General features: G+C 41.0%; 1 protein-coding gene, 1 long non-coding RNA gene and 2 pseudogenes across 6 annotated transcripts in view; 2 read left to right on the top strand and 2 right to left on the bottom strand.

Moving 5' to 3' along the window:
* The window catches only part of NLRC3 (NLR family CARD domain containing 3), a 35,680-nt gene extending 17,093 nt beyond the window's left edge, over positions 1-18,587 (bottom strand). The window contains exons 1-4 of one of the 5 annotated variants that reach the window (XM_016166548.2): positions 18,232-18,587; positions 1,424-1,515; positions 329-582; positions 34-235 (exon numbers count right to left, since the gene is read on the bottom strand). In XM_016166548.2, the coding sequence (XP_016022034.2) occupies positions 34-235; positions 329-469 (343 nt within the window). In that variant the 5' untranslated portion in view covers positions 470-582; positions 1,424-1,515; positions 18,232-18,587. The remainder of the gene's footprint in view (positions 1-33; positions 236-328; positions 583-1,423; positions 1,516-18,231) is intronic. The other 4 variants (XM_016166547.2, XM_016166545.2, XM_016166546.2 and 1 more) reach the window with 4 other exon arrangements.
* Positions 4,458-4,577, top strand: LOC118607076 (annotated as a pseudogene).
* LOC107521672 lies at positions 13,022-21,560 on the top strand. Its single transcript, XR_001599625.2, has 3 exons — positions 13,022-14,698; positions 18,919-19,075; positions 19,485-21,560. It is a non-coding gene; the product is annotated as an uncharacterized LOC107521672 (long non-coding RNA).
* On the bottom strand, positions 14,811-14,929 carry LOC118606975 (annotated as a pseudogene).
* Positions 21,561-21,641: the final 81 nt, after the last annotated feature.

Genomic DNA, 21,641 nt, shown 5'->3' with positions numbered 1-21,641 from the left:
AAAAGGCCCAGGGATAACCCTCTGTCTGCCTACCATTGCTGTGGGGCCCCAGCAGGGACTCTGGTGTCCTGTCAGGGGTCTGTGGGGTCTGGGAGCCCTGACTGCCCTTTCCGGCCAGCAGGTCCACGAGAGCTTTCACCTGCTCGGCTGGGGAGCCGGCGCCATGGCCCTGGCCAGCCTCCCCACCCTTCAGCACCTCCTGCTTCTTCATGGAGTCCAGGATTGCCACCAGGAGCTGTGAAGAGAGGGCCTGAACCTGCTGCCTTCTGTCTCCCTGCCCGCGGGCTTGGGACAGGTAAGGAGTTTCCAAGGATGGGTAGGAACTCACCCTTTGGGGACCCACCCTTTCTCCTCTCTCAGCTAGTGGCCTACAGTCTGGCCTCCAGGAAAGGGCTGGAAGGGCTGTTTGTTCCAGGATGGTGAGAGTAGTGTCTGATTCCAGGAACATTGCTCGGATGTAGGGGCCCATCAAAGAGATAAGAACTGGGGTTCAGGTTTAGACCAGGGCTCTGCCACTTACTGGCTCTTTGACACTGGGCAGGCCGCCTGAGCTCTCTGCGCCATGGTGTCCTCATTTGTAACCTGGAAATGGTGATGCAGTTATGAGCAGGTCCACTCACAAAACAGGGAGAATGAGAAAAGCCAATGTGGAAAGGCTACATACATACTGTGTGATTTTAACGCTATGTCATTCTGGAAAAGGCAAAACTCTGGAGACACTAAAATGGTCAGTGGTTGCCAGGGGTGTAGGGTGGGGGGGGGGGTGGATAAATTGACTGAGCACAGAGAATTTTTTAGGCCAGTGAAACTATTCTGTATTATACCGCAGTGGTAGATTCATGTTATTATACATTTGTCCAAATGCATAGAATGTACAACATCAAGAGCAAACCCAAATGTAAACTGTGGACTCTGGATGATAATGATGTGTCAATGTAGGTTTAACAATTGTAGCAAATGTGGCATTCTGTGGGGATATCCATAGTGGGGGAATGTGCACCTATGGGGGACAGGAGGCCTATAGAAATCTCCGTACTCAGTGTTTTTTAAAATTTTCGCTCAATTTTTCTGTAAATTTAAAACTGCTCTAGTAACTAAAGTAGATTAAAAGGAAACAAAAAGAATAGAGATGTTGAAAGGAAGGAGAAAGTTGGCTCTCAGAGCAGCGGTACAGCTACTTTTCTTATTCTGTTTTCCTGGGGCTTCTGACCCCCAGGAAGTTCAGTTTTCTGCTGGGACAGTGTGCAAAAGCACTAAGAGGCAAAGCCGTAGGCGAGTCCCACCCGCTCACATTCCTTTTCCACTCTGGGGACCTGAGTGGATCCCATTGCCAAAGTCAGCTGTCTTCCTGTGTATCCCTCCCTCAGCTAAGGTGGACACTTGAAGACCCCCAAGTATGTCCCCAATTCACTCCCCTTCTCACCTGCAGGGGGCAGGATATCTGGCCCAGGCAGCTCCTCCAGCAGGGCCTTAGGAACCCAAGGGGTGGGGGTCAGCCATCCTTCATCCAGGGGTCTAGGAGAGAAAACAGGACTCAGGGCTGGGCAGAAGTCACACTACTGCTTTGGATGCAGCAGCTAATCGAACCAGGTCTGACCATGCCGTTTAGCTCTGTGTTCTTTAGGTCTCAGCATTGTTCATTTAAAAGGGTTTCACTAGCTACAGCCCCAAGGACCCAACACACTCACTGACCTTGGGTTTGCTTTGGAGTTCCCAGGCATTATGCTCTGGATGAGCCTTTTTGCCTCGAAAATGCTAAAAGAAGTTTAGCAACAAGCAAAATAGCGTTTCCCATCATTCAGTTCATAGTGGTGTTGGAGACTTGAGTGTAACGAATTTGAGATAGATGAACTAATCTGGGAACATTATTAGAAATAGGCATATTAGAAATAGGCCAGGGTGAGGCCTTTCATACTTCAGAATCCTTCTAGCTGTTCTCACTCTTTTATTCTTCTAAATGTTGGAAGTAAGGGGGGAAAAACATGGGATTTTGATCGAAGTTGCATTAATATGGGTATGATTAAGGTCTTCCTTTAGATCCTTTAGTAAAACTATTTCCTCATCTAAATCTTGCCAATTTCTTATTTGTGTCTAGATATTTTTAAATGGTTTGTATCATTATTTTTGTTGGTATCAAAGAAGGCAGTTTTTATGTATTTTATCTAATATACTGTCAACATAGTAAGTTTTCATTCACATTAGTTCTCATCATTTTTCAGTTAATTCTCTTCAGGTTTTGAATTACTGCAATAAAAATAATTTCATTTCTTTTCCAAAATTATATCTCTTATTTTGAACAGTTTTTCCACACTGGCCAGACCCGCCATTTCCCCCGAGTGCTGCTGAGTGACAGCACTTGTAGCAGACATCCTAGTCTTATTCCTGACTGTACCGGGAATGGTTCCAGCCCAAACCATTAGGCCTAATGTGTGTGACAGATTTCTAATTAGTTCTCTTCTCCTCTGGGAAAAGATTCCTTCAATTCCTCATTTTCTATTACCATTTAAATAACATTATGTAATACTTACTGAAGGCTTACTGTGTTCCAGACATTCTGTTAAGCACTGTACTTACATTCTGCTCATTTACTTCTTTTAAGAACTCTTATTATCATTATTTCTCCCATTTTATAGATAAGGACACTATAGTTCAGAGAAGTTAGATAACTTCCCCAAGGATCCACAATTGGGAAGCAGTTGAGTTGAGATAGAAACTAAAGTTTCAATGACACCAACACTTGTGCTGTATAATCTACTGCTTCTTAGAGTATGCTTACACATTAAAAAATTTTAGGCATATCTGTTAAATTAACAGATTACTTTTTAGCAATACTGATATCACATGTCTTATTTTCATTTATTCATGCAACCAGAAGATATTTTTGAGGGCCTGTTGTGTGTTCCAGACCCTGGGGATGTGAAGGTGAACAAGTTAGACCAAGTCCTTACCCTGTAAGTGCGGTGGGGATGGGGGAAATGACAATAAAGAAGAAAATAATGAGCAAGGCAATTCCGATGGTGATTAGTGAGTGAAATAAACAGTTTGAGTGATGGAGAGGATTGGTGGTCTAGAGGGCATGGGATGCATTGGTCACAGTAGCCAGAGAAGACTTCTGTGAGAAAACGATATGTAAGTGGAGATTTGAAGGGTGAGAAAGAGTTAATTATGCAAAAAGCTAGAGGAACAGCAAGTACAAATGACCTGTGAGTTAAAGAAGAATAAGGCGAGAGTTGATGGGGCAAGTTGCTAGGGCGCAGTGAATGAGCGAGTGGGCTCACAAAAGAGGGTAGGGGGCAAGATCAGAGTGGGGTTGAGACCTGGCCACTGCTCTGTTTAGATTTGTTCTAAGTGTGGTAGGAAGCCACTAGAGGGAGCGACATGACTGATATATATCAGATCTCTCCTTTAATCTGTGAGCTGCACTAATAGATTTTCTAATATGGAACCCATCTTGCATTCTTGAATACAATCTTCCATTTATATTAAGTGATATAGAACAGGACAGGCTAGCATAAGAACAAATACATAAATCAATAGAACATAATATAGAGTTTAGGAACAAATAAATATTTATGTTATTTACATATGAAAGAAGTTTGGTAATATGAGAATAGCATTTCAAATCAGTGAAAATGGTGTAGGAGCAATTTTCCAGCCTATGAAAAAAATTTCTTTTGAGCTTTACTTCACATTAACACAAAATTTAATTTCAGTTTGGATTTAAGAGCTAAAATTATAAGTGCAAAACCATAAAATTACAATAAGGAAACATGAGAGAATATTTTTAAATATTCTTTGTGTAAAGGATATTTTATGTCTTTAAGCAAGACATGAAATCCAGGAACCATAAAGGGGAAGATTGATATATTTGCCTTAATTTGATATTTCTAACTGATAATAAATACCACAAATAAAGAAAACCTTAAGTCAGGAGTCAACATAAGGAACATACATGAAAGAGCATTAATATCCTTAATATATAGAAAAACTTTTATAAATCAATAAGAAATAAATACCAAATAGAATTACAGACACAGATAATTATGGAAATAGGCATAGAAAAAAGGACACAGATAATTCATACAAGTATAAATGACCAAGATACTGAAAATACATTCAATCTCATGAATGCTAAAAAACAAAACAATGAACTATCATTTTTCATTTGTCTAACCGACAAAGATTATAATGATGTAACAGGCTACATTGGTAAGACTGTGGGAGTAGTAGGAATCTTATAGTTAGTGGAAGCAAAAATCAGTACAATTTGGATCATAATTTGTCATTATCCATTGCCATTAAATATCTTTGACCTAAAAATTCCACTTCTGGAAATTTATCCTAAAGAAATAATTGGACAAGTGCACAAAGATGTGTCTATAGGGACGATCCTAAAACATTGTTTGTAACAAGAAATTGAAGGGAAAACTAAATTTCTATCTAAAGAGGATTGGTAAGTCTACAGCTATGCTATCCTGAATAAGCCTGATCCTGTCTGATCTCAGAAGCTAAGCAGGGTCGGGCCTGGTTAGGACTTGGATGGGAGACTGCCCTAGGAAGATCAGGTGCTATAGATATTAAAAAATATAAAAAAATAAGAGATTAGAAGCTGACAAGGTCCTTGCAATCTGTGAGATCAACCAAGGGTTGGCTTGCCTAAAATAAAATAAAAGAGGATCGGCAAAATTGTTATGGCCCAGTTATACAGTGAAAAAACTACGTGGTCATAAAAAAATGTCAAACTGGAAAAATGTCCACAATGTCTCTTAATGTCATAAAGGTCTTGATCACTTTTTTGACGTATAATTTATATACAATACAATGCACCCATTTCAAGTGTACTATTACATGAGTTCTGACAAATGTATAGACCTGTAACAACTACCATAATCAAGACATTGAACATTTCATTTTCCAAAAAATGTTCCCTCATGCCCCCTGTCAGTCTATCCCAACTATACTTCTGTGGCCCTAAGCCATCGGTCTGCTTTTTTATTCACTACAGATTAATTTTGTCTTTTCCAAAATTTAATATAAATAGAATCATATGGGATCTACAATCTTTTTTCATTTTTTAAAAATTGTGGTAAAATATAACGTAATTACCATCTTTATACAGTTTAGTGATAGTAAATACATTATTGTGCAACCATCATTACCATCATCTCCATAACTCTTTTCATCTTTTAAAACTGAAACTCCGTACATAGTAAATGATAACTCCCCTTTAACCTCTCTCCGCAGGCCCTAGCAACAACCATTATACTCGATGTCTTTACAATTTTGACTATTCTAACTACCTCATATAGGTGGAATCATATAGTATTTGTCCTTTTGTGTCTGGCCTCCTTGACTAAGCATAATGTTTTCAGGTTCATCAATGTTATAACATGTATCATTATTAACTTTTATGGCTGACTAATGTATATACCACATTTTGTTTTCCATTCATCTGTCAATGGATACTTGGGTCACTTTTATGTCTTAGCTTTTGTGAATAATATTATTAACGTAGGTATACAAATATCTCTTTGAGACCCTACATTCAACTTTTTTGAGTATATACCCAGATAGAATCTCAGGGTCATATGGTAATTATATTTTCAATTTTTTAAGGAACTGCCGCATTGTTTTCCACAGCAGCTTTACCGTTTTACCTTCACATCAAGAAGTGTATAAGGGTTCCAATTTCTTCACATTCTCACCATTAGTTGTTTTCTGGTTTTCGGATAGTAGCCATCCTAATGGATATGAGATTGTACCTCATTGTAGTCTTGATTTGCATTTAACCAAAGGATTAGTGATGTTGAGCATCTTTTCATATGCTTATTGGCCATTTATATATCTTTTTTGAGAAATATCTGTTCAAATCTTGCCTATTTTTGAATCAAGTTTTTTTATCATCAAATTTTAGGAGTTCTCTATATTTTCTGGGTATTAATTCCTTATCGGATATACAATTTACAAATATTTTCTCCCATCCTGTGGGCTGCCTTTTTATTCTGTGGATAATGTCTTTTGTGGCACAAAATTGTTTAATTTTTATGAAATTCAATTTATCTATTTTTTCTTTTGTTACTTGTGCCTTTGGTGTCATATTCAAGATATCATGACCAAATTCAATGTCATGAAGCTTTGTCCTATTTTTTCTTCTAAGAATTTTATTGTCTTAGATATTACATCTAGGTTCTTGATCCATTTTGGATTAATTTTTGTATACAGTATTAAATAAGAATCCAACTTCATTCTTTTGCATGCGGATATCCAGTTTTCATGGCACCATTTTGTTGAAAAGACTGTTCTTTCCTTATTGAATGGTCATGACATCTTTGTCAAAAATCATTTGACTATATATGTAAGTGTTTCTTTCCAGGTTGTTTATTCAATTCAGTTGGTCTATTTGTCTTTAGGCCAATACCACAAAATGTTTTGATTACTATAGATTCGTAGTAAGTTTTGAAATTAATAAGTGTGAGGCCTCCAGTTTTGTTCCTCTTTTAAAAGATTGTTTTGGCTCTTTGGGGTATCTTGACATGCTGTATGAATTTTAGGATGGGTTTTTCTATTTCTGTAAAAGAAGTCAGAGTTTTGATAGGGAGTGAGTGCACTGATTCTGTAAATAGCTTTGGGCAGTATTGACATTCTAACAATATTAAGTCTTTCATTGCATAAGTGTTTTTACCTTCTTGGTTAATTCCTAATCATTTTATTCTATTATTTTTATGCTATTGTGAATGAAGCTGTTTTTGTAATTTCTTTTTCATATTATTTATTGTTCATGTATAGAAATGCAACTGATTTTTGTTTTGACTTTGTATCTTGCTATAATTTTTTGGAAAAGATTATGAAGGATTAGATTTATTTCTTCTTTAAATTTTGGTATAATTCACCAGCGAAGATATCAGGTCCAGGGCTTTTTTTTGTTGGGAGATTTCTGATTACTCCTTATTAGCAATAGGTCTATTCAGATTTTCTATTTAGTTTTGGAAGATTTTGTGTTTCTAGGGATTTATCTGTTTCAGCCACATTATATGGCTTGTTGGCATACTCTCTTACAATCCTTTTTATTTGTTCAATGGGTAGTAATTTCCCTACTGTCGTTTCTAATTTTAGTAATTTGAGTCTTTTTTCTTTTCTTAGTCCATCTAGCTAAAGGTTTATCAATTTTGTTGATTTTTTTTATATCATTGAATTTTTTCTATTTTTCTCTTCTCTATTTCATGTATCTCTAACCTTTATTATTTTCTTCCTTCTGCCAGCTTTGGGTTTAGTTCATTCTTCTTTTTCTAGTTCCCTAAGTTGTAAAGTTAAGTTGTCGATCTGAGATATTTTTTGTTTTTAATTTTTTATGACATTTTTTATTAAATAATCTTTATTTTTTTGCTTTTTATTTTGCAATTACAGTTGACATACACTATTATATTAGCTCCAGGTGTACAACATAGTGATTGGACATTAATACAATGTATGAAGTGAAAACCCCAATAGATCTAGTACCATCTGACACCATACATAGTTATTACAATATTATTGACTATATTCCTTATGGTATACTTTACATCTCCATGACTATTTCGTAACTACCAATTTATACTTTTTAATCCCTCCCCCTTTTTCATTCACCCTTCTCCAACCCCCCTCCCATCTAGCAACCATCAAAATGTTCTCTGTATATATGAGTTTGTTTCTGTTTTATTTGTTTATTTTGTTTTTTAGATTCTATATGGAAGTGAAATCATATGGCATTTGTCTTTCTCTGTCTGACTTACTCCATTCAGCACAATACCCTCTAGGTTCATCCATGTTGTTGCAGATAGCAAGATTTTATTCTTTTTCATGTTTGAGTAATATTTTATTATATATATGTACCACCTCTACATTATCTATTCATCATTGATGAACACCCTGGTTGCCTCCAAACCTTGTTTAATGTAAATAATGCTGCAGTTGACATATGGGTGTACATGTCTCTTTGAAGTAATGTTTTGGGTTTCTTCACAGAAATAGGATTTCACAGAAGTGGGATTATTGGTTCCTTCTTTGTCTCTTGTTATAGCCTTTGTTTTAAAGTCTATTTTATCTGGTAAAAGTATTGCTACCCTAGAATTTTACTTTTTCATTTCCATTTTCATGAAATACCTTTCTTCATTCCTTTACTTTTTAGTCTGTTAGTATCTTGATCTGAAGTGAATCTCTTGTAGGCAGCAAATATAAGGGTCATATTTTCTTATCCATTCAGCTGACTTATATCTTTTGATTGGAACATTTAATCCATTTACATTTAAAGTAATCGTTGATAAATATGTTGTTATTGCCAATTTATTATTCTTATTTTAAATCCTTCTTCTTCTTCTTCTTCTTCTTCTCTTCTTCTTCTTCTTCTTCTTCTTCTTCTTCTTCTTCCTCCTCCTCCTCCTCCTCCTCCTCCTCCTCCTCCTCCTCCTCCTCCTCCTCTTCCTCCTCTTCCTCCTCCTCCTCCTTCTTCTAGAAGTATCTTTAACATTTCTCATAATACTAATTTGGTGGTGATGAACTTTAGCTTTTTCTTGTCTGAGAAACTCTTTATCTGTTCTTCAAGTCTAAATGATAGTTTTTCTGAGGAGAGTAATCTTGGTTGTAGGTCGTTGCTTTTCATCACTTTGAGTATTTCATGCCAGTCCCTTCTGGCTTGTAAAGTTTCTGTTGAAAAATCAGTTGATCATTTTATGGGAGCTCCCTTGTAGGTAACTAACTGCTTCTCTCTTGCTGCTTTTAAGATTCTCTCTTTGTCTTTAAACTTTGGCATTTTAATTATGATGTGTCTTGGTGTGGGCTTCTTTGGATTCAATTTGCTTGGGACCCTTTGCACTTTCTGATTTTCTATGCCTATTTCCTTCACCAGATTAAGGAAGTTTTCTGTCATTATTTCTTCAAATATGTTTTTAATTCTTTGCTCTCTCTTTTCTCCTTCTGGTACCCCTATGATGTGAATGTCGGTATACTTGATGTTGTCTCAGAGGCCCCTTACACTGTCCTCATTTTTTTGGACTCTTTGTTCTTTTTGCTGTTCTGAATGAGTGTTTTCTGCTGCTTTATTTTCCAAATCACTGACTCAGTCCTCTGCTTCATCTAACCTACTGTTGATTCCCTCTAATATATTCTTTATTTCTGTTATTGTATTCATTTATGGATGGTTCTTTTTTATGTTTTCTATCTCAGTTTTTATGTTCCAATCTCTTTGTTGAAGTTCTCATTGAAATCATTGAGCATCCTTATAACTAATGTTTTTGAACTCTGCATCTGGTAGATTGCTTTTCTCCATTTTGTTTAGTTCCTTTTCTGGAGCATTGTTCTGTTCTTTAATTTGAGACATGTTTCTTTGTCTCTCCATTTTGACTGGCTCCCTATGTTTATTTCTATGCATTAGGTAGAGCTGCTATGTTTCCCAGTGTTAGTAGAGTGAACTTATGTAGTATATGTCCTGTGGGGTGCATTCTCCCTGGTTAGCTGAGCCGGGTGCTCCAGGTGTGTACCTTGTGTGGGTTGTGTGTGTCCTCTTGTTGTAGTTGAGTCTTGGTTGCTGTTTGCATGTCAGTGGCTGCTTGGTTTTGAGGACTGGCTATGACTACAGTGGAGAAGCTGTTGTTCTGGGGCTGACCCTACAGAGTAGGATTTGCTTTGGAGGGCCCTGGGGCCTGCCCAGTCTACCCATTGCATGTATCATTTGTAGGGATGGTTTGGTGATGCTCTGTTGTGGTCTGAAGCTGGCCACCATGTGTGTTGGTTCTGAGGCCTCTTGGGAGTAGCTCTGTTGCAGGCCAAGTTCAGCTGCTGTATGTACCCTACCTGGAGCCACTTGATATGTGCTACAAAGTGATGTTCTGATGGTCGCCACTTTTGCTAAGCTTGGAGATGCCTGGGTGAGGCTAAGCTGAAAATAGAGGCCAGCTGCTACTAGTGCTGGGCTTGAGGCTTTTTAGAAAGAGGTTCAGGGCACCCTGAAGCCAGGTGCTGCTTGTTTGGGGGTTGTGAACCTTTAAGAGATTTTAGGAAAGTCCATGGCATGAGCCAGGACAGGCTATTTTTATGGAAAAGCTACTAGAAGTGGCTTGAGTGGGCCCATAAATTGGGTGGGGCAGGGTATCATGGAATCATCAGGGTAGGGTGAAGAGCATTAGCTAGGTCAATGGAGACTCAGATATGATGTCTGCCTATGTCTGCACCCTGGATGGAGGAGAAGGCTCAGCAAAAGAACAGTGGCTTCTGCCAGCACTTCTATATGGGAGAAAGATGCCCTCCCAGCTTTTGCCTTAAAGCCAGACAGTTCAGTTCCTCTCCATATATCCCTGATGACTTTTGAGCTGCTCCCCAAACACTGAAGCTCAGAGTGAGTGATTTTGTCAATAAGTCCATGTATGGGCACTTTTAAAGTGTGCCTGGGACTCCAGCAGCCCTTTGTCTCACTCAGTCACAATTTCTGCTGATTTTCACAGCCGGAAGTTGTAAGGACTTCTCTTCCTGGTGCTGGGGAGCCTGGTGTGGAGCTGGGACCCTTTACTCCTCACGGGTGACCTCCACAGCCAAGATATGTTTCCTGATTTTTAACCTCCACAAGTGGGTGTGGGACTAGCCTGTTCCACATCTCTGGCCCTGCTACCAGTCACTAGGTGGCTTCTTCTGTATATCCTTAGTTATGGGACTTCTGTTCAGCTAGACTCCAGGTGATTCTCAATGATGGTTGCTCTGTAGTTTAGTTGTAATTTTGATGTGGTTGTGAGAGGAGGCAAGCACAGTGTTTACTTACTCCAGCATCTTGACCAGGAAGTCCTTTTGTTTTACTAATAGAAGTATAACAGCTGTCATTGTCCCTCTTAGCAACACTTTCACTGTGTCCCATAAGTTTGGAATGTTGCGTTTTCATTTTCATTCATCTCTGAGAATTTTCTAATTTACCTTGTAATTTCTTCTTTAATACATTAGTTATAGGAAAGTGTGTATTGTTTAATTTCCACAATTTGGTCAGTTTCCCAGTTTTCCTTGTTATCAGCATCTAACTTCATCCCACTGTGGTTGGAGAAGACACTTTGTATGATACATATCTTTTCAAATTTATTAAGACTTAATTTGTGTCCTAATACATAGTCTGTCCTGGAAAATGTCCCATGTGCACTTGAGAAGAAAGTGGTGTTGTTGGGTAGAGTGATTTGTTAGATCTAGTTGATTTATTGTGTTGTCTTCTATTTCCTTATTTGTTTTCTGCCCGATTGTTCTGTCTATTATGGTGAGTGGGGTATTGAAGTCTTCAACTATTATTGTAGAATGTCTTATTTCTTCAATTCTGTCAGTTTTTGCTTCATATATTTTGATTACCTATCACTAGGTACATAGTTTATAATTATATATATTTTTTTGCTGTTTTGAAACTTTTATTAATATATAATGTCCTTCTTTGTCACTTGTAAATTTTTTTGATCTAAAGTCTCTTTTGTCTGACATCATTGTAGCCACCCTGCTCTCTTCTGGGTACTATTTTCATGGAATATCTTTTCCATCCTTTTGCTTTCAATCTATTTGTGTCTTTCTGTGTTTCTTGCAGATGGCATATAGTTGGATCACGTGTTTTTATTCATTCTGCCCATTTCAGTCTTTTGATTGGAGTTTAATCCATTTACATTTCCACTTAAAGTAATTACTTGATAAGGAAGGAATTATTTTTGTCATTTTCTTTATGCTTTATAGATTCCACTTTCATTTCTTGCATTACTGTCTTCTCTTGCTTGTAGTGAAAATTTTTTCTCATTCTCTTTGGGTATATACTATAGCTATTTTCTTTGTGGTTACCATGAGATTATATGTAACATCTAAAATTATAATACTCCAATTTGAATTTATACTAGCTTAATTTCAATAACATACAAAACTTTCCTCCTCTACATCTCTGTCCCTACCCTTTTTGATTGTCGACGTCATGGTATTACATTACATCTTTATACATTGTGTGCCCTAAAACATAACCTAATAATTCTTTTAAATTCATTAGCCTTTTAACTTATGCAGAAAACAAAATTTGGAGTTATAAACCAAAGATACAGTAATATTAGTTCGTAAACTAATAATTGTTTTTTTCTTAAATGTGTTAGTCTCTTAAATCATGTAGAAAGCAAAATTATAGTTACAAACCATTGTTACAATAATGCTAGTGTTTATAATTTTCCATGTATTTACTTTTTTTGAGATCTTTATTTTTCCATATAGCTTCGAGTTGCTACCATCTGATGTCTTTTCATTTTACTCTGCAGGACTCCCCTGAGTATTTCTTGCAGGATAGGTCTGGTGATCACAGACTCTCAGTTTTCTTTATCTGAGAATCTTAATTTTCCCCCTACTTTTAAAGGACAGTTTTTCTGTATATAAGACTCTTGGTTGGAGGTTTTTTTCTTTGAACACTTTAAATATATCAGCTTGCTATTGTCTGGCCTCCGAAGTTTCTAATGAAAAGTCTGCTGAAAATCTTATTGAGGATCATTTTTATGTGATGATTTGCTTTTATGTGTCTGATTTCAAGATTCTCTCTTTGTCTTTGTCTTTTGAAAATTGGATTAGAATTTGTCTTGGTGTGGGTCTCTTTGAATTAATCTTACTTGGAGTTTGTTGAGCTTCCTGGATGTTTTATAATGTATTTTATTTAGAAAAAATAAGATGCAGGGGAAAATTGATAGGATTCCATTTTTTTCTTAGAGGATAGTATTTTTGGTTATAGAAAATTCAGAAATATATGACAGTGAGATTAGAAATTATATCTTATTTTATGAATGTCAATGGCTTAGATTTTGCTAACAAACATTTATTTCTTCCCTCCCTCATTTAAATATATTGACTACAGAATTACAAAAGTAATATGTGCTCCTTAAAAACATTGAAATAATACAAAAGTAAAGTATACACCTTGCTTCCATTTCCCAGAGGTAACTCTCTGGTTGGTGGTGGTGGTGGTGGTGGTGGTGGTGGTGTGTGTGTGTGTGGTTTAAATATTAGGCACTAGTGCAATCAGTCAAATGAAAGAAATAAAAGGTATCAAGATTGAAAAAAGAAAAAATAAATTTGTCAGTATTCACAGTTGACATGATTATATACATTGAAAACCCAATGTATAAATTGAACTATTAGAACTAATATGTGAACTTAGTAAGGTTTCTGAACACAAGATTGATGCACAAAAATAGTCAGTTATATTTGTACTTACCAGCAACAATCAAATTGAAATTAAAAAATTTAAATACTATTTAAAGAGCATTTGAGATCTTGCTACCTGTCAAATGTCATCAGTTTATCTCAAATAAACTCTTAAAACATATTTTTTAGAAAATGTTTAAAAATCAAGTGTCTAGGAATAAATCTAGGAAAACATTGGTAAGACTTCTACACTGAAAACTATAAAACAATACCAAGAGAAATGAAAGAAAACCTAAAGGAGGGATTTACCATGTTCATTGATTAAAAGATTTTGTAATATTAAGATGTCAATTTTTCCCAAATTGATCTATAGATTGAATAACACCCCAATCAAAATCCCAACAGATGTTTTTGAAGGGAGGGTGGATATGGCAAGCTGATTCTAAAACATATATGTAAATACAAAAGACCCTGGAATAGCCAAACTAGTTTTGAAAAAGAAGAACAAAGCTGGAGGATTTACACTAAACAATACTAAGGAATTAGTATAGAGCTATAGGTATTGGCATAAGGGCAGACAAATAGACCAATGCAATAGAGTAAGTGGGTCCAGAAACAGACCCACACATATATGATTTACAAGGACTCCACTGCACTTCAGTGGGGAAAGGATGGTCTTTGCATTAAATCATGCTGATTAATAAGATATATGAGAAAAACGAATGTTCACCCCTACCTCACACCAACCACAAAAATTAATTCAAGCTGGGTCATAGATCAAAATGTGAATGCTAACACAATCAATCCTTTAGAAATAATACAGTAGAATATCTTTATGAACTTGAGCTACATAAAGAGTAAATAGTACACAAAAACACTAACCGTAAAAGGAAAGAACAATATATTGGGATTCATTAAAATTAAGAATATCTGTCATTAGAAGACAGCATTAAAAGGGTGACAAAGCAAACTACTGACTAGGAGAAGATGTCCCAAACACATATAAAGAAGTCAGTAAGAAATAGACAGCTTGATTTAAAAATGGGTCAAACATTGAAGACACATCACAAAAGAGAATATCATTAGTCATCAGAGAAATGCAAATTAAAATCACTTTAGAAAAATGTTTGGTAGTAATAAGGCTAAATTATTTCTGTGACCCAGCAATTCCTCTCCTGGATATATACCTATGAGTATTTATGTCGACCAAAACACAGAATCAGAATGTTCATAGCAGCTTTACTCATAATGTCCAAAAAAAAGTAGAAACAACCAATGTCCATAAATAGTAGAATGGAATTTTGGGGTATGTTCATACAATCAAATTTTACATAATAAAGAAAAAAAAATAAACTACTGACGTGCTTAACAATATGGCTGACTCTCAAAGACATGTCGAGTGAAAGAAATCTGACACCAAAAAGGACTAACTTTGTGATCCCATTTATGGGTTATCCTTAGGGGCAGTTCTAACCAGACAGAGCCGTGAAAGAGAATTCTGGGGTGCTGGAAACTTCTATATATTACGTGGATGGTGTACACACAGGTATATACATATATAAAAATCCATTGACCTCACTTTATTATCTATATGTTATAGCTCAATTTTATTTATTATTATTATTATTATTATTATTATTATTATTATTATTATTTTATGCCTACAGCACCTGGTCTTCCTAGGTGGTCTCTAATCCAAATACTAACAAGGCCCGACCCTGCTTAGCTTCCAAGATCAGACAGGATTGGGCTTGTTCAGGGTGGCATGGTCATAGACCATGGACTGTGGCTCCACTGGGGCATGAACCCAGGACCTTTTATGTGCAAAGAGGATGTGCTAACCACTACACTATGCAACCACGTCCTATAACTCAATTTTTAAAAAGTTATGCTAGCAGTTATTTAAAAACCAAAATTAAAAAAAACAAAAACTAAAATATATGTAAACCCAAATGAAGCCATACTGCTGCACCCTCTTAGTACAACTAGGACCTCTGTCCTGCTTTTGGATTGGGCGATGGCAGGGATGGCCCAGGAATGGACACAGCCTCCTGTTGTTGAAAGGCCAGGTGCACCTGCCAGGTGATAAACTCTGCTGCTGCTGGGGTGAGATGGTGGCCAAGCCCAGTGCTTCTCAGTTCTGGCAGGACATTGTCTCTTCAACTATTTTTTAATTTTAATATTTTTTGTTAAATTTGGTAGGGTGACATTGATAAATAAAATTATATAGGTTTCAAGTACATAATTCAATAATACATCATATATATATATATTGTATTGTACGTTCACCACCCAAAGGTAAGTTTCCTTCTATCACCATATATTTGAGAGAACTATTTTTTAATTTAATTTTTTTATTGTAGTAAAATATGCATAAAAGTTACCATTTTAATTTTTTTAAGTGTACATTCAGTGGCATTAAGTACATTTACAATGTGGTACAACCATCACCACCATCTACCTCTAGAAGTTTTCATCCTCCCAAATGGAAACTGTGCTCATTAAACACTAACTCCCCCACCCTACTCCTCCAGCCCCAGACACCACCATTCTACTTTCTGTGTGAATTTGATGACGCTTGGGACCTCACATAAGTGGAATCATACAGTATTTGTCCTTTTGCATCTGACATCTTTCACCGAACATAATGTTTTCCAAGTTCATCTAGGTTGCAACCTGTATCAGAATTTTATTCCTTTTCAAGGCTAAATAATATTCCATTTTATGGCTAGACCATATTTTGTTTATTCTTTCATCTGCCTATGGCCACTTGGGTTGTTTTTACCTTTTGGCTCTTGTGACTAATGCTACTAGGAACATGGGTGTACAATGATCCGTTCAAGTCCCTGCTTTCAATTCTTTTGGGTCTGTTTACCAAGAAGTGAAATTGCCGGGTCATAGGGACATTCTATGGAGCAATAGTTTTAAAAAGCCACTGCTCAGCCCAACCACGCAGAGATTTAGTTGGCCTGGGGGAGGGCCCCAACATGGATAGATGTTAAAGCTACCCAGGTGATTCTAATGACCTGCCAGAGCTGAGAACCACTGGACCAGAAAGTGGATGAGAAGGTGACAAAGGAGGGACAACAGCAGGCCAGAGCGAGGAAATGGCAGGGCCTGCGTGTGCCCGGGAAGGTCAGAGGGGCGAACCTCCAACTCCACCTCTGTAATCCCATTAGCCGCTCAGTGTTGGGGGTCAATCTTCCCTCCTGATCAGACAGCCATCTTTCCTGCCCTGCCGACCTCAGGCCTAGGGTTGCAAGATTTATCAAAGTAAGATACAGGACACTCAGTGAAATCTGAATTTCAGATAAACAACAGATAATTTTTAGTATAAGTATAACCCAAGTAATACTTTTTTAAAAACCTTACTGTTTATCTGAAATTCAAATTTAACAGGGTATGCTGTTAAATTTGATCTGGTACCCCTACTCAGGACCTACTCAGATAGAATCCTCTCTCCCCAAGTGAGCATTCATCTTTAAATAACTTGTCTTAATAAGGATAGAAGATGGGTCAGGAAGTACCACACTCCCATGACCTCCCAGGATCAGGCTGATGAGGGAGGGGGTCTCCCTCAGTGGGGCAGCTACCTGGCCGCCTGGGAACAGGCCGTGCATGCAGCCCCAGATGCCACCTCAGCAGAGTGGAATCTACCACAGATGTCTGAGTGGGGTGAGGTCCAGTGGCCACACGCATTGCGAGTGACAGGAAGCTCCTGCTCAGTGCAGACAGCCTCCAGTGAGAGCAGCAGGAAGCCTTGTAAGCCCAGCCTGAAGAGGGGAGGACTGAGGGCAGGTGGGCCAGAGGTCTCCAGTCTGCAGAGGGTCTGAGCTGGAGTAGGCAGGGCAAGGCCAGATGCTGCTTCCCTGGAGCAGGGCTTCCACATTCCCATCTGTCTCCCAGAGCTTCATTTTGGGGTTAGGGTGACCTGTGCTCCCTGGTGTTAGTGTCACTCAGGCCTGTCCCTCAGGCTGGACAACTGAGCTTTTGCCTCATCCCTGAGAAGAACCAGATCCCAATTTACTCATTGTCTCTGCCAGAGAGTCCCATCTCGTCCTATGCCTCCCTCCTAGGGTCTTCAGCCCTAGCTGTCTGCTTGGCCTCTGTACTAGGTGACTATAGGGGGTGTACAAGTGCTGACCTCTTGCCTGGGCCACCCGTATCTCAGGCCACAGCTTCTTGGCTGCTCCTCTCTCCCGACTTGAAACCAAACAGTTTTTCCCAGAGGAGGGAGGAAGTGGTGCCTTTGCTGCAGGTAATGGCCTTCCTAATTGTACTGGCCCCTGAAACCCTAGTGGGAGGAGGAGGACAAACTCATTTCTGGGAAGCCCAGCATCCCTGGGACAGAGGAGTGGATGCTCAGTCTATACCCCTGCCTGGGAGTCAACTGCCAGGTAGCCTGTGGTGACCAAAAGTGAGCCCCTGGGCTCAGGACAAGCATGTGCCCCCACTGAGGGCCCCAGGAGCCTGACCATTGGGGAGGACCTCAGCTCAGCGGCACCTCTTCTCAGAAGGCCTCCATGGTCTGTTCTCAGAATGATGAGCCTCATGTGCATCCAAGGGTTTGTCTGGGAGAGGCCCCTGGGGGCTGCTCACCTGATACGAGGTAGCATTTATGGAGCAGGCACTAGTTGCTGGACCCCACTCCACTGGTTCCATCTCCCTTGGCCCTCAGGACCCTGGGAAAGGTCTGGTATTGTCACCTTCCATGTTATGGGAGAAAGGGAGTACAGGAGTGGTACCCAGGTCTGCTGATTCCAAGTTTAACCAGTGGACTGCACTGTTCAGCATCATTTCTGCTTGCCGACAGCACTTCCTGGCTACTTCCTGCTTCCCTTGTCCCATTACTGGTATCTAGGGAGCTGGGCTTTGTCCCTTTGGCCGTCCTTGGGCACATTTGTTTATTCTACACCATGAACCAGTCCTGCCCAGCAGCTCCTGGCACCCGTGCAAACACCTTCCTGGAGCTACCCAGCTACTCCTCCTCAGCTTCAGCTTCAGAAGTCATGGTCCTTCCTACCAGCAGTTTCCTCATCCTCCCCCATCCTGCACTGAGGCAGCCTGGACTCAACTTACCTCTTGGGCTTCATTGCCTCAGGGATGCCAAGATTGGGAGGCCGGGGTTGGCTCCATCCCAGCACTCGGGGGCTCAGCCCTGTTCCAGTAGACAGAGGTATCTGCGCAGGGGTGGGGCTGTCCTGGGTCTCTCTGTGGCTAGTTGGCTGTGCCGCGAGCCCTCAAGATCTGTCCGGGACAAGAATGAAGTCCACGCAGTCCACCAGCTCCCACAGTCCCTGAGCCCACCGACTATCACGGCAGCTGGGGCTTCTCACCTCTTCCTGTACCAGCTCCACCTCAAACCCTCCTTCCTGTCTGATTTCAAAAGCCAACAGACAAATTGATGAGCCACAGCTGCCTCACCAGCTATCAGGCTTTGTCACCGCCCCCTAAGTCAGAGAGGCAGGGAGTGCCACCAGGGCCTTGATTCAAGGACCCAGCGCCCTACAGACCTGACACTCAGGAAAAAGTGGTCCAGTCAAAGCCACAAAGGAAAACAGACTCATCATCAGCAGACCTTTGCTTTTGGGGTAGGTGGTAGAGAAAGCCCATGAACAGAGGGAATGTTCAGTGTCTTACCCAAGGCCACACAGAGGGAAGCTGACTTTGTTGGGGCTGGATCTGTGTCCTCCCACTTTCGGGCTGGTACACTCTGACACACCATAAACCTCATTGCCCTTTCTAACCCCCTTTCCTTCTCTCTAGGACCCAAAAGGCACCTTCGACCCAACTGTACCCCACAGTATCTTCCCATGAGTTAAGGACACCCAAAGGCAGATCAGCTATACCTTGAAACAGCAAAATGTGGCAGTTCACTCAGGCTCCTGGAGTTGGACCTCGGCATGTGGGCTGCACTGGCCGGGTAGGTGTGAAGCAAAAGGACATGGCCCAGAGTGAGAAACGTGAGACAAGTTACAATAGAGGAAAAATACAGGACATCCTCCAGTGATAGGGAAGAAGTCTCTTAGTGTGAGGCCGCTGAGAGAAGCAGGTGACAAAGTGGGAGCCAAGTGACAGGGGCCTCAGTTTTCCTCAGCAAGCAAGTCGGAGCCAGTGATTGTTGTAGAGCAAGAGAGTAGTGGGTTTGGATGCGTGCAGCAACTTGTGTATAAGGGGAGATGGGAGGAGGTATGTGTTCGTATTGGTGATGGAGGGGAGGGGAGGGGACCGAGGCAGCAGATTAGAAGTGCTCCCTACAAAGCCGTCCTTCTGTGCCTCCCCTCCCCATGTCCCTCCCCGCTGTGCATTCTGAGCACCTAACAACTTGCCAGGTGCTGGGAGACACACGGTGGCTACCCTTTGGAAGCCTGCTGAGGCTCTTGGCAGACAGAACACAAACTGGCGGCTGCAGCCTGAGCCACAAGGTGCAGCAAAGGCAAAGGCGTCTGAAACCAGGGCCGCCCCACAGGATGTTGGAAACCACAGGCTCCTGGAGGTATCTGTCACATGAAAGAGGCCAAGAGCTCACTCTGCCTCTCCCTCCACAGCTCCGAATGGATGGATCCTGAGCACAAGAGGAAACTCCTCTGTGGGGATCTCAGGGAACATTCTGGAGTCAGTACTTCCCTGCCACCACTTTTTTCCTCCCCCACCTTGAAGGGGTGGCCCACCACCAGACAGGGTGGTACATGGGCTCCCTCTGCCTGCTCCTCTGTAAGAAGCTGGGGGGCTTTTTCCTGACTCTCCTGGTGGTGTTTGTGTGTTTGGGGCAGGGTTTCCCCTGGTCATTCTCACTCTAGGGCTTTCTGTCCACCCAGAGCTGTGGTCAGCCCAAATAGCAGTAGTCTTGGCCCTTCTCAACTCAGTGACAGCTTGAGGCTTCCTGCCTGTAGGGGCGTGGCCTTGCTGGGGGTTGTGCAGGTCCCCCGGGGCCCCCTTGCCTGGGCCCCTGCTCTAGCTGGGCTGTGGTTCTCTTTTGATTGCCTTGAGTTACCATGCCCAGGCCATCACCAGGCCACAGGAAGTGGTACGGGCCCAGGAGTTCTTGTCACATTACCTCTAAGTATTGGTGTTGCAGGTTTTACTGATTAGTGAACATTCATGGCCCCAGGCTCAGCATGCTTTCTTCTGGTGCTAATTCCTGTTCACTGGCAGAGCAGAGCTTCGGGAAGGGACCCCTGTATCCACTGTTTACCACTGGCTCTTCCAGCCTCGTTGCAGGCACTGGGAGAGGACAGCTCTCATCACGTTTTTTCAACCAATCAACTGACCCTAATTTCCTTGTTTCTGAGTCAGGTCTAATTTCCATGGAAGGGTCAAGTTTCTTTTCCTGGATACCACCGATTCTCTGGCTCTGGTGGTTACTCTGCTGCAGTGTCTAGTTTTTAACCCCATTTCCTGTTATGAACACAGGTTTAGGCTTCGAGCTGGAGCCCTAGCCAGGCCCACTGCTGACCCCTGCTGGCTTCTGTGGGGCACGTCCTGCAGACCCGACAAGCCAGGGTATTGAGCCACCAGGCCTCACCTTTTCAGCCATTACCTGGTCTGTGGCTTTTTACCTATTTTAACACCTCCCCCAACATGTCTCGCAGTTGGCAACGTTCTGTGAATCCAGGAAGGAAGTTCCCAGGCCTCTCCCAGGGGAGTGTACCCAAACCTGCATGTCAGGGTCCGTGGTCTCCAAGAGACAGTAAAGCCTGGTAGTGTCCCCAAGTCACCTCCTACCTTCCTAACTTCATCTCACTTCCCTAAAACATAGGAAGGAGATCAAGCCTTTCATTAAGAAACAGGTGGTACCTTCTAAACCAGGCCAGACTCCATCTTGAGTCTGATCAAAGCAGCATCTGCCATTAGCTGTGTGATTATCTGAGCCCTGACATCCCTCTGATTGTCTGCCCCCAGGCAGCACGTGCAGGGAGGGTCAGGTCCTCCCCACCTGGTCACATGTTCAAGGAACCCCCATTTCACTTCCCTGAATGCTGCATGCCCAAGGCCTAGCTCACAAACCCCCTCACCAGGAAGCCATCCCTTGAGCCACCTGAGCACTGGCTCTCACACTGTGCACAGGTCAGAATCTGTCTCCTCCACTAAATTACCAGAAGTGCCAATTTGTTTCTGACGTCTGTCCCAGGGTCTTGCACACATGTCAGAGCAGACTTCACAAATTGTCCTGTTAAGATGCAGGTTTTGACTCAGTGGGTCTGGTGGCCTGAGTCTGCATTTGTGATAAAGCCCAGGTTGGGCTAATGGGCCCCGGGCTTCTTTTGAACATCAAGAGCTGGAGCTCAATGCTTGTTAAAGGCTCTTTTAATGTGGGGGTGCAGACAAACGCATGGACGAATGGATATCTGTTATCTAAGAACCAAAGCAAAATGAGGGGCCGGCAGGCCTGGGTTACCCTTGAGATGAAGAGCAGGCACAAAGGTCTTCTGCAGACATCCTCTGAGGACAAACGGGGTGCTGTGGGTGAAGTTCACAGCCCGCTTCCC

This window comes from Rousettus aegyptiacus, unplaced genomic scaffold, assembly GCF_014176215.1.
Source record: "Rousettus aegyptiacus isolate mRouAeg1 unplaced genomic scaffold, mRouAeg1.p scaffold_m13_p_8, whole genome shotgun sequence".
NCBI classification, from domain to species: domain Eukaryota; kingdom Metazoa; phylum Chordata; class Mammalia; order Chiroptera; family Pteropodidae; genus Rousettus; species Rousettus aegyptiacus.
The sequence above is the reverse complement of the archived record's forward strand: the minus strand, read 5'-3'. Positions and strand labels throughout refer to the sequence as shown.